Source organism: Dermacentor albipictus, chromosome 1 (genome assembly GCF_038994185.2).
Source record: "Dermacentor albipictus isolate Rhodes 1998 colony chromosome 1, USDA_Dalb.pri_finalv2, whole genome shotgun sequence".
In the NCBI taxonomy this organism is placed as follows: Eukaryota; Metazoa; Arthropoda; class Arachnida; order Ixodida; family Ixodidae; genus Dermacentor; species Dermacentor albipictus.
In genome coordinates this window covers 494,198,938-494,211,591 of record NC_091821.1, presented here as the reverse complement: position 1 = coordinate 494,211,591, position 12,654 = coordinate 494,198,938, and the positions used below count along the sequence as shown (strand labels likewise).

Here is a 12,654-nt window from a genome sequence, read left to right as displayed (position 1 = left end):
CCTGCGTACGAAATAGGCAGCGGGTAAGCATGATGCTCGTACTGCTGCCACCTTGCCCTCTGAAGGAGGAAGGATCCGGCTGGGAATTCATAGGCATGATCGTTGACGTCATGGGACTGGGCTTGAATGTGAATGGACGGTTCAGTGTGCCAGCTATGCCAGGGCTCCGGGCACGTGTGGTGGCGGTCAGATCAAGAGAGTCATCCGGAAGGGAGATAGGACAGTTCGTACAGCTGCCAGCGGAATCGCCCAAGGGTCTGGACGATGGCGGCGAGTGCACGAGAGCTGTGACGTCAGGAGAGATGACCGCAGCACACTCGAGGTGGCAACAAGCGAGGAAGGCGATCTGCGTAAGAAATAGGCAGCGGGTAAGCATGACGCTCGTACTGCTGCCACCTTGCCCATTCAATGCAGTGCGTTGCATTAGAACAGTTCTACCGCCGGCTGCCAGTAAACATGAAGCATTGGGTTCAGGATAGGCCTGGCGTAGACACTGTTACGAGAGCGGCCAATCTCGCTGAGGAGTACGTAACTCGCCGTGCGGACGAAGGCAACGAAGCTTCTATGAAGGATATAAATAAATACAGGCCCGACTAGCCAAAGCGATGGTCAAAGTCGAGTCAGTATAAATCAAAGGAAAGGTCAGATTCGGTGAAAAATAGGGACGAGGACAGCATCGGAAAGGAGGAGTCATCCGAACAGAGGACAGAAAGGCAAAAGAAAAAAGCTTTCGAGGCAAAGAAACCAGTAGTTTGCTACAACTGCCAGCAAACGGGGCATATCTCCGTGGGGTGCAAAATCCCAAACTAGTGTTGATGTCACTAACTAGTAACGGGGAAAATCTGAAATTGCTATAGAATGGTACATTCGAGACCTCGTGGTAAACGGTAAACCATGTCGGGCCCTTCGCGACTCGACAGCCACAACGGACATGGTGCACCCATCGTACGTAGATGAAGGCCAGTGCACGGGAGAATGTGCTTGGATAAGGTAAGCCGTAGAGGCCTCCAATGTTTGTCACCCTGTGGCAAAGGTTCGTATCGAAGACCCTTTTGGAACATTGGACACTGAAGCCGCCGTCTCGGCACATCTCCAGCTGCAGTATCCATAGTTGTTTTCTAACAAATCCGAGGATTTGTTGCGACGCAGGGGAATCGGGTTTAGTGAGGGTATAGTGCAAGCCTAACCCGTTCCAAGGCAAGGGAGCTCGCGGCCAAGGCAGTGTACGGATGTCCAGTGGTGGAGGAAACAGGTTTGATGGAGGATTCGTCAACCAGCACCAAACAGGACATAGGGGATATTGCGGAAAATATACTAGCTAATGAAGAGGTCAGGCAAGCGCCGGAGCCTGAAATGTCTCGAGAGGCAGAATGCAGAAGAAACCTAAGGCCAGACGCGAAAGAAGGTGTGGTCAAACAGAACCTGAAATTCCTCAAGAGGGCAGGCGTCCTCTATAGAAAGTACGCCCGTCGAAAAAGAGTGCAGTTCGACCAACTCGTGGTGCCACATCCCGAGTGAGCAGGTCCTCCTGCACCTGGTCCACGGGGCCTGTTGAACAAGGCATCTGGGCATTCGGAAAACAAAGGGAAGTGGAAGCATTCGTGAGAAGCTGCGACACATATTACGCATAGTACACATATCAACGCATAGGCATGCCCGGAGATAAGGCTAAAGCGCCGATGAAACTTGTTCCCATTATCACGGAGCCGTCTCGCCGGCTCATAATAGACACAGTGGGACCACTTCCTGCAACGCAGTCTGGCTATCGGCATATTCTCACTGTACTATGCCCCGTTACGAAATTCCCAGAGGCGGTGCACCTCAAAGAACTAAGCTCCGTGGAGATCGTCAACGCGCTTTTAACGCGACAGCATCAAGGAGCTCCTGTCGCAGAAAAGCCGGTGTCGTTGGCGTCGGCGTCAGCGGCGTTGGCCGTGAGCGATAAATCCCAGAAGGCACTTCATAAATAAAAAATATCTTGCAAGATGGGCTGGTGGGAATCGAACCAGGGTCTCCCAAGTGTGAGACGGAGACGCTACCAAATAGCCACGAGTTCGTTCCTTCAAAACGGGACAAAATCGCCTCTAGTGAATGCGGTGTTGCCTTAGAAACGTGCCGTAGAAAGTTATATTGCGGTGGATATCGGTAATTATGACCATGTAACTTACAGAAGTCGCAGTTTCACGAGTAGCGATGTACGCTTCCGCTATATTTCTTTTGCGCTCTGCGCACACGCAGAGCCATCTTGCGGCAAACACAGAAGGCCCCCTCGTCGCAATGTACGTTGCTGCCCCGACACATGGCGCGCCACTCGCCCCATGATCGCGTCCGCCTTCATGGCGCGTCGGGGCCCGGTTATCTCTGCCGATCGCGACGTTTGGCTGGCGTAGCGCGTTTGAGTAGGCGGTGCGAACGGGGTGCGATAACGCTATCGCATTCCACTCTTGAAGGCGAAGCTTAAGCGCCCTCCAATTTTTTGTCTATCTTCGCGCGAGTGGGGTTTCCCGCAGAAATCCAGTTAGATCAAGGATCCGTCTTTACGAGCGCACTCACCTCGACGTTTCTGGAAACGTGCGGTAGTAAAATCATTCATGGCTCAGTGGACCACCCGCATTCAAACGCGGTAGAGAAAGTCCACTCAATCTTGAAACGGCTTTTGCGAGCCCTTTGTTATGAGCACAAAGCCAATTGGGAGGTTTGCTTGCCTGCCGCAAAGTTCGCGCTTCGAACTGCACCACACGAGTCCACAGCGTTTTCACCTTCAGTTTACACTGGCTGCCTTCGGTCGCCTCTTCGCACTGTTCGAGAATCCTGGGAAGGCCGGGCGGACGACCCTTCGGTTGTGGCATACGTGCTAGAGCTGTTAGACCGACTGCACACATCTCAAGAATTAGCAGGGCAGGAAATGCACAGGGCCCAAAGCAATGCTAAGCATTACTATGACAGGACGGCTTGAACACGACGCTTTGAAGTTGGGGTAAAGGTAACCCTCATTGAAAAACAAACTACAGGTTCAATGGGAAGGACCGGTTGACATAATTCAGAGAGACAAACTACGTAATCACGGTACGGGGAAAACGAAGGACACCACGAGGGTACCACGGCAATCTACTTAAACCCTATCCGGCAGAGGGAGGCCACTGTGAACATGTCTCTTACACAACCCGAGGAGGTGCCTGTCAAATTTCCGGAGTTAACATTAGTAACGGGGGCAAAAGACATTCTAGAGACCATTGAGAAGCTAGTAGAGCAGGCAGAGTTGAATCCCAATCAAGGGGCCGAACTGAGGGAACTCGTGTTTGAAATTAAAGACATATATTCAGACACACCTGGCAGGGCCACTGCGATCATTCACGATATCGAGTTAACCTCATCGGATCCAGTTCGTTCGAAAGCTTATCGCGTTTCACCTCGACAATGTCAAGTCATGGCCGCTGAAGTAAACAAGATGTTAGAGCTAGGTGTAATCGAGCCAGGAGAGAGTGATTATACCTCGCCTACAGGGTCGTAGCCGGTGGGGTGAGGGGCTTGTGGGGCTTCAGCCACTCTCCCCCCCCCCCCCCCCACTTACTTGTAATTTTTTTTTCGTGCTGTCGTACGACGCCCACCAAAACAGCCCCCGGCGCCGGAAATCATTCTGTATTTTGTCTAGAATGTCCTTTTCACGCTCGAAAAGACCTTTTAGCGCGAACATTGCGAAATCGGGCTGGATTTCGCGGCAGCGCCCGTGCACCGGGAGCCACATATCGTAACGCAAGGAGGCCCGCCCGAGTACGAAGTTTCAAGGGCGTTTTGATGGCGAAATAGCTCGCCGCGGCATCTCGCGGAGGTCGCGGAATCTACGGAGCGCATGGATTTCAATTCCGAAACTTTATGGGTATAACGTTCCCATAAACATTTGATGTGAAAGGTGTATTGACATTTCCAACGTTGTGCTTTAGATTTTCAATTGCAGAACTTTGTGGGATTAATGCTGTTATAGACATTTGACGCTAAAAGTGCATTGCTTTTCTAAAGTCTTACATAGGAACATACGACGAGACAAGCCAATTCAACACACTAGCAGACAAGTTGACAAAGCACGCATCGAGGTCCAATAAGACGAAGCGTTGTGGTGGTTCTTTTGTGCCGTTATGTCACATAAAAAAATATCATTTTTTTTCACCTACGCCATAGCATCCACGTCAAGGCACTAAAGCCAGCCAAGGTAACTGCGTCCTTATTTATTTTTTCTACTTTGCCTTTTATTCGCAAGGACACATTGAGCCGCTTAAATTTTTTTTTTGTTCTCTCTAACCGTGGGCTGCCCGAGCCAGCCAGAGTACATACATTTTTCTCGTGTTGCTCCGACCACCGCGCGGCGCACTTCGGTGCGAGTTTGCTTTGCTCTGGCGGAGTGGATTTTTGCCTGGCAGAGTTTTGGACGCTTTCTGGCTAGCAGACGAGAAAAAGAAACAATGGTCGCTCGCCGCTATCGCTATGGGGACTAGACGGATTGCACCGCGTTCGCTTGAGCGCAACCTCTCCGGAAAGTCTTGTCTCGCCGGTGTAGGATACCGAGCAGTACGCGTATGGTTCTCGGTGGACCAAGCGTCTCACGTTTTCTTCGAGATTCCTTCAGTAGCCACATTAGGTGCTCAAAGTAGGCATTCGATTATGGCCAACATACTTTCCTTTGCGTTTTCTTTCATTTCGATGCCCATGCCCCTCAAAAGAAAAAGAAATAAATTGTTGCGGGTCACCGAATGGTCGTATGGTGAAAGTTCAATTTTCTTACCTCTTCTTTTGCGGAATGTAATGGGCGACGGGACGCTTCAGTTGCCGGGTACTCTTATTATATTATTGCAATAGCAATTATATACACACTCCAGGCGCATTCCTGCCGTCGCCGTCGCGCCTCATGTTTTGTACAAAGTCCAAGGGCGATAACATCGTGACCGAGCGCCGCATGCTGTATGTCCTAGTGAAAGCGTAGGGGGAGGAATTGGAATGGGTGAGTTGACGATGGTGACTGAGTCTTGGGTGCGCAAAGGAGAAAAGCGGGGAGCAAGCGCGCCGCCTTCCGTCACGAGGGCCAAAGCCATCGTGCAATCAGGGGGAGTAAAGGGAGGAGGGTCGGGCATTAGGATTCTGTGATCTGTGAATCTGTGATTGTGCAAGATGTTTATTTGCCTTGTTTGACGAATTATATACTGTGACTTTTTTCTAAGATACGTAGATTTATTGGAGACTTATATGTATATTTAAATATTTCGCTGCGAGGTTTTGTGTATACGTGCAGTGAAAGTTGTTTACAGTGACACTTTTCTGCCCTTTATCAAGCCGTATCTTCGCATTTGCGTATTCCATTGTATCTTCGTATTTCTTATGTCCGAGGGCGAGTCAAGTGAAAGTGAGCCAACCCACTCCGCGCAATAATGGTTCGGTTCATTATCTGCGAGGCATGCGCGTATTACACAGGCATCTCTCATTTACAAAAGTGACACGCGGGTGTGAGGATAAATGCTCTTTAATGCTCTCATACACTGGGTTAAACATGGTTGCGTGACATAATGGACACTCCAAAAGTTGAACAGCGTGGTGCCATGAAGTTTTTGACAGCTGAAGGCATTTTCCAAAAAGAAATTGGTCGCCGCATGGCTGCCGTATATGTTGAACATTGCAACATTGCATTTCATTGGCCACTGTGAAGCGTTTGAGCAAACGGTTCAAAAAGGACGTGGAAGTTACAAAGACAATCCAAGACTGGGCCAAAGCCATCGTGCAATCACCCCTAACAAAACTGCAAAGGTTGATGAGCTGATGAGACAAGAATGGAGGATAAGCATCAATGAACTGGCAGAGCGTGTGAACATCAGTCACGGTCCGGTTCACACCATAATTCATAAACATTTTGGTTATCGGCTCTTGTGTGCTCTATGGATGCCCAAGATATTGAACCACCGCCAGATGACGGAGAAGTTCGGCGCTGCCTTGACTCATCTGATCCGGTATCACAATGAGGGTGACGACTTGTGGTCTGCAATTGTGATCAGGGACGAACCATGGTGCCACTATTACGAGCCTGAGACACGACGGCTAAGCTTACAGTGGAAACATTCGAATTCATCACGCCCAAAGAAAGCAAAAACTGTCATTTCCGCCGGAAAGGTGGTGTTGACTTTTCTTTTCGATCATCAGGGGCCATTACTGAGAGAATCTGCTAAATCTTGGGAGACTATCAATTGTTTCCAATATTGTGAAACGCCTGAATGGCTGCGTGTCACAATCAAGAACAAACGACGTGGAAAATTGAGGAATGGGGTCACCTTGGTCCCACGACAATGCCCGTCCCCTCGACGCTGATGTAGTTAACACAACAGTGGCAAAGTTCAAGTGAAAAACGCTGCAACATCCGCCATACCGCCCAGACCTGTCACCTTGTGACTTCCACATTTTGGAGCATTTGAAAAGAACAGCTCAAGGGAACCAGATTCGTGTCGGACGATGACATGAAAAAGTCAGCTACAGACTGTTTGAAGCAGCAACCCAAGGAGTTTTGTGAGACGGCAATAACGCGACTCGTTAGTCAGTGGGTCACCCGGTTGCGTAAGGACGACGGGGCGGTTGGCGGTGGATGGTTGATGCACGGTTGGTGACCTGCTCGAAGCATTCTCGTCCCCACCTTGCGCTGGTATTGCAGATGCCGCCAAGGAGCGTCCGCTGCGTAGGCCCGTCTTGGGACTTGAGAAACCCGCACTCTTCACCAAAATGTTATGGGGAGAAAAGACGCTTGACAATATATTTACAAGAGATACACAACGGGCAGAAGACAGGCATACAAGATGGAGCCCGTGCGCACGACTATCGGTGATCGTCGTCTTCGTCAGTGCTCTCATCCTCGTTCGCAATCCCCAATCGTGGGTAGGAGCCATACGGGTCACAGGCTACAACAACTACTGCAGCGCCTTGCAGCAATATATTACGGGCTGGTATTACTGATTCTCGCTTTTCCTGAACTTCGCGACACTTACAGTTTGCGCGTGCCATGCAGTACTGTTAGAAAAAACTCTGCTCGCAGAATCGCTCGTTTATACGCTGTGTATAGTTCTCTCGCGAAAACGTGGATGTCGTCGCACCCACCGTTGGTAACTGAGCGAAGAGGCTGTTTATACTACTGAATCGAATAAACCGTCTCTCGTTTGCCGTTTGACGCTAAGGTAAACGTTGCATCTCTGGAACTGAGGGATTTGTCAGCATAACAACACGCACAGACCCACCCGTCTACGCAGCAAATGCGACTAGCAGCCATTTCGCGAACGGTGTCGTACAGATGTTGGCACGGCGCTGCTGAGCTTGCACCTTGTCTACAGTTTTCACGATACAGACATGCATGTGTTGTCGCTTGCCGTTTATTGTGTGCGCGCCTTGCGAAGTAGAGCAGTTGATTTCAAATTGCCAACGCCATGGAGCTAAACTATGAAAGCAGTTTCTTTTGTCCCCCTAACTGCTTATTCTTCACGTTCACGTAGCGCCTATAGTCACTTCACAATATAACCACTGACATTACTTTTCGGGCAAACCGAAACTAAGCAGGTAGTGAATATCATTACGGAGATTTCGTCCCCTTGCCTGACCCCTTTTTTGATAGGTAACTTTCTACTTTTCTTGTGGAGAACCAAGGTGCTGTGGAATCTTTGTAGATATTCCCCAAGAAATTCATGTGTGCCAGCTGTACTCCATGAAAGCTATTGGCGGCGAGGAGTTACGGAGTCGCCATCTATCGGAAGCGCCTCGCTGGCGTAGTATGAGGGATCACGTGGCGCGCTCCTCATAGGTTTTGCTGTCAGCACTCACTGAAAACACCACGCGCGAGCTCTCCCGGACATTTCTGTAAGTACTTTAGAAACGAGAGAAGTTTCTTACCGTCTAAATAATAATCTTGAGCAAACTGAAAGCACACAATCGTTTACAGACGCTATCTCTTTACCGAATACATATAGTAAACGCCACTGCGCGCGGTCGCCGCGATGGAGTCTCCCAAACCGGCTTCTTGCGTGAAAGGTAGGTAAACGCTGAGAGCAAACTATGTGAAATATGTTCTTATAGCGTTTGTATAACTACATGGAGCGTAATAGAATGAAGCCTCAATGCAGCGATCGCGCAGATTCGCAGCGACCGACTGCGCGTCTGCACGCTTGTGCGCGCACTGTTTCGCTTTCTCCGCGCGCGCGTTTTCGCACCGTGCCATGAGCTTTAGGCCGCAGAATATGAGCATTTGTCAGTATACAAGCAACCATTGTTGCGTAGGCTCTTCACAAATAATTTCATTGCAGAGACTTCGACGCCTACGGGGACTGTGATGTGCCGTCGCGACGATTAAATCTTTTTTTTTCTTCTAAATTCTTTGACATTTCAATAGTACTTACCGAGTTGCGTCGCACTGTATGTTTATCGGTGTTCTCAGCGTGCAATTTCCCGCTGCTCCTTTTTTTGTAATCCAGTGCATTAATTCATAATAAAAACATGACCATATGCCATGCTTTATTTAAATGTGGTTCTTACCGCTGCCTTTCCACTCCACTGAACTTGCCAGTATCTATAGCATCGACAAGTCAATAGACCAAACCGTCATGACATTAGTCGGGCAGCGGAGTCGGGCGAGCGGAGTCGGGCGAGCGTCTCAGCGCGCGTTTTTAGAACATCGCAGACTGGGCGCCGTAGCAGAAATCTTCCTCGCGTCTGTGCTTGCTGCATACCCGAGTTGTAGCCGATGACTGTTTGCCGGTTTTATGTTTCGCGAGAGAAGCTTCACGCAGCTTCTTGTCCTGCGGCTACGTGTGAATAAGGCTGACAAGGCCTCCGTTACGTGCGTCCGGCCCTGCGGCACCGAGCAGTAGCCTACCATGTTGCGCGCCTTCAAGCGCAGCCACTACCTATTGTAGTGCTTTCAAGCATTGTAAAGGAGACACTCGAAGCGGGAAAGTTTCGCCACTAAATGAGGACCGCAGCGTACGAGGGAATTTAAACTCGTTTTCAGCTCGCTTCGGCGCGCCCGAAGCAGCAGACGCGGCCGCTATGTCCACGTGATCCCTCCTAGCACGTTACGCCGACGGTGGCGCCAGCTTTTCCAGTGGTGGAGCTCGAGGCCGATTTAGAGAGGTTGACATAGAGCGAGAGCGAGATTTCTCAATTACCTGATTGATAACATGATTGATTATAACATGATAACTGATTGATGTTATCCATTGTAGAATATCCCTTCCTGAATCCAGCCTGTTCCCTTGGTTATTGGAAGTAGATTGTTGCCCTGATTCTATTGGAAATTATCTTGGTGAATATTTTATACAATACTGAAAGCAAGCTAATTGGTCCATAATTCTTCAATTCTTTATCCTCTTCCTTCTTATGAATTAGTATAATGTTGGCGTTCTTCCAGCTCTTTGGTACACATAAAGTTGTGAGGCATTGCGCGTAAAGGGCCGCAAGTTTTTCAAGCATATAATATATCCTCCATCTTTGGTTAAATCGGTTGTTATTCCGTCATATCTCCTGCCGTTTTACCCCGGGACATGTCTTGCAAGGTCATTGTAACTTAATCGATAGTTATATAAGAAGCTTCTGCATCCCGTTCATCACTACTTCCCATGAAGGTAGCGTGGCTTGCCCTGGGTACTGTACAAGTCATTACAGAATTATTCAGCTCCTTTTACTATATCATCGCCCTACTTATCTTTCACTGGATACGTCTTGTCCTATCATATGTCAAGTTTTCTTCTCAATGATTTCATGCTGCAGCCATTCTTTACTGCCGCACAAATTTTTCCCACGTTATAATTTCGAATATCCCTTACTTTCTTCTTGTTGACTGTTCAGTGAATTATACCTAATCACTTGAGTTAGGCACTTTCGTGCTTTATTGTTTCTTCATTAGGTCCTCTTCTACTTGGGATAGTTTAACTACTGGTTTCCTTGGTGCCTTACCTCCCACTTCAATTGCTGCTTATTAAATCAGCCTAGTTACCGTTTCATTCATTATTTCTATGTTAGCTTTATCTTCCTGTTCTAAAGCTGTATATTTGTTTGCTAGCACCAGTCTGAATTCATCTGCTTTTGCCTTTACTGCGACCATGTTGGCCTGTTTCTACTTAACCAATTTTGCTCTTTCTATCTTCAAACTGAGGGAAATCCCAGACGTCACTGCCCTATGGTGACATGCCCTTTATCCTACCTAACACTTCTAGATCCTGCAATATATGCTGGGATTGATGAATTCGACAGCATTAATGAGAGTTTAGCAGTCGTCGTAATAATGCTAAATAGGTGGTATAGATTAAAGATAGTACAATCCTACGCTCCAAGCACCAGTCATGATGATGAAGAAGTAGAACCGTTTTATGAAGATGTTGAATTAGCAATGAGAAAGATGCAAACCCAGTATACTGTAGTCATGGACGACTTCAATGCAAAAGTGGGCAGAATGCAGGCTGGGGAACAAGCAATTGGCAACTACTGCATCGACTCCAGGAGCATTAGAGAATAGATGTTGGTAGAACTAATTTAATTTAATTTTACACACACACACACACACACACACACACACACACACACACACACACACACACACACACACACACACACACACACACACGCACACGCACACACAAACACACACACACACACACACACACGCACACGCACACACACGCACACACACACACACGCACACGCACGCACACGCACACGCACACACACACACGCACACACACACACACGCACACGCACACGCACACACACACACAGTGTTAGTTCGACCTTCCACGTTTCCCCCTCACCTATTGCCAGTACACAAACGTGAGTATGCAGGGGCTGAGAGCCTGACAGGTGACACCCTGTGAAAGCGGGAGAAATGCATGCATCCTTACATTTGCTTCACATCCTCCTGACAGGTATATTCCATCGCTGTTATAGCAGACGCCTTCATACGTTGTATAGAACCTCCCCGTGACTACTTTTAAATGGCAATGCTTCCTGAATCTCCGGGTTTGCCCCGTGGGTAAAAAGGACGGGGAGGGTATTAAAGATAAATAAAATGTAAGCGTTTTCATTCTTGGTTTGCAACAGCGGCAAATACTGCCTGCATTGTGAAACTCCTGTAGCATTTTATCCTGTAGCGCCGAACTTAACTTCAGTAAATAAAGCAAAGACGCGATAGAGATATTTTTCTCTTAGCCAGAGGCTGCAGCACACGATGATGACGATGAATATTACTATGTACTCGCATCCTCCTTGAAGCGGGGCAGTGACAAATCGTCACTTGACCTGCTTGAGTTAATCAGGTAGTCTATACACGCTTATCATTCTAACATTTTGATATACATCCAAATATTTTTTCTCGTCCTCGAAACTTCCCTAACTTGTACCGCAACCTATGCCTGTAACCGATCCGGTCATGTCAATCTCTTTGCCGCTTTTTCCCCCACCATGATTCGCTGAACGCCCCTTGTTCATCTCGACAACTATAGCTGACCAGGTGATGCTTACATCCACTTCAAACCCAAGCGCTTCTGGCAGTCATATGCTACCTACGGATCTTACTGGTGGAATACCTTCGCATTCCATTAGGATGTGCTTAATGGACTCCGGATTTTCGCTACGGCATACGCATGCTTCTTGTGGCGAATATTTGCTCCGTTATGCTTTTGTCCTTAAGCGGCCAGCTCGAGTCTCATATAGTAAGGCACTTCCCTCCGTGATATCCTGCAGATTTTCCCTTCTAATTAATTTTTTCCCATTCTCGTAAATCTCCGTGGCTTTTTCGTTTCCATTCTTTGCACTCAATTTATTATCTCTGTTTCTCTCACTTTCTTTTTAATGATCCCTAGTTGTATGTCTACTTTCAATTAACCTGTACTTGTATGCCAACTTTCTCGATCTATTTCTACATTATGTTTCCATGATTCTTTAGGTGCAGATACTTGTGCACTTTAGCCGCCCATTTTTTTTTTATCCATGTTCTAGAGACTTCTTCAAAACTAATTTTGCCCTGCACTTCTCTGACTTCAAACGAGGCCCAACTTATGTCAGAATCAGAATCAGAATAACCTTATTATACGTCATAAACGGGGATAGTGGCATGATGTGCATATATACAGAAGGAGGTCCCGCAGTTAGAAACTGACATGGGACCACCTGTGCATCACGACAACAATTATACAAACAACAATGGTAACGTGTAAAATTTCCGATGATAAAAGTTTTTAGGAGACGAGGCATGAAGGAACAGAAAAACAGCAGTTGAACGCATTAAACAATAACAAGGCTGCGGATTAGACAATAATAGGGAGAACTACAAAGGGATGTTCTTCAACAAACAAAAAAAAGAGAGAATGAAGAAAAAAAAACTACGCTGAAAAAGGGGAGTCGGAAGAAGGTAAAAAAAAGTGCTTAATTTCTGTATGACACCTCCGAGCTTTCAGCAATATTAAAGGAAATTTTAATGTGTTCCATGGAGATAAACCTGAAGAATGTAATGACCGCTTGCCGTAGTTGGTGCGAACGCTGAGAAAAATAAAGTTCATATTCTCTCAAGCCTATCGTTCTTGTATTAATAAAAGATGTATTTGATATGATGGTTGCTGGAATATTAGTATTGTTTGATGCCCTAAAAGTAAA

General features: G+C 47.5%; 1 protein-coding gene across 2 annotated transcripts in view; it reads right to left on the bottom strand.

The window, feature by feature from the left end:
• LOC135913238 (small ubiquitin-related modifier 1-like) overlaps positions 1 to 12,654 on the bottom strand; it is a 60,436-nt gene that overhangs the window by 20,216 nt on the left and 27,566 nt on the right. The window contains exon 2 of one of the 2 annotated variants that reach the window (XM_065445845.1): positions 2 to 346. The exons of the other annotated variant lie outside the window; for it this stretch is intronic. Coding sequence (XP_065301917.1) covers positions 2 to 346 — 345 coding nt within the window. The remainder of the gene's footprint in view (position 1; positions 347 to 12,654) is intronic. 2 annotated transcript variants of the gene reach the window in all.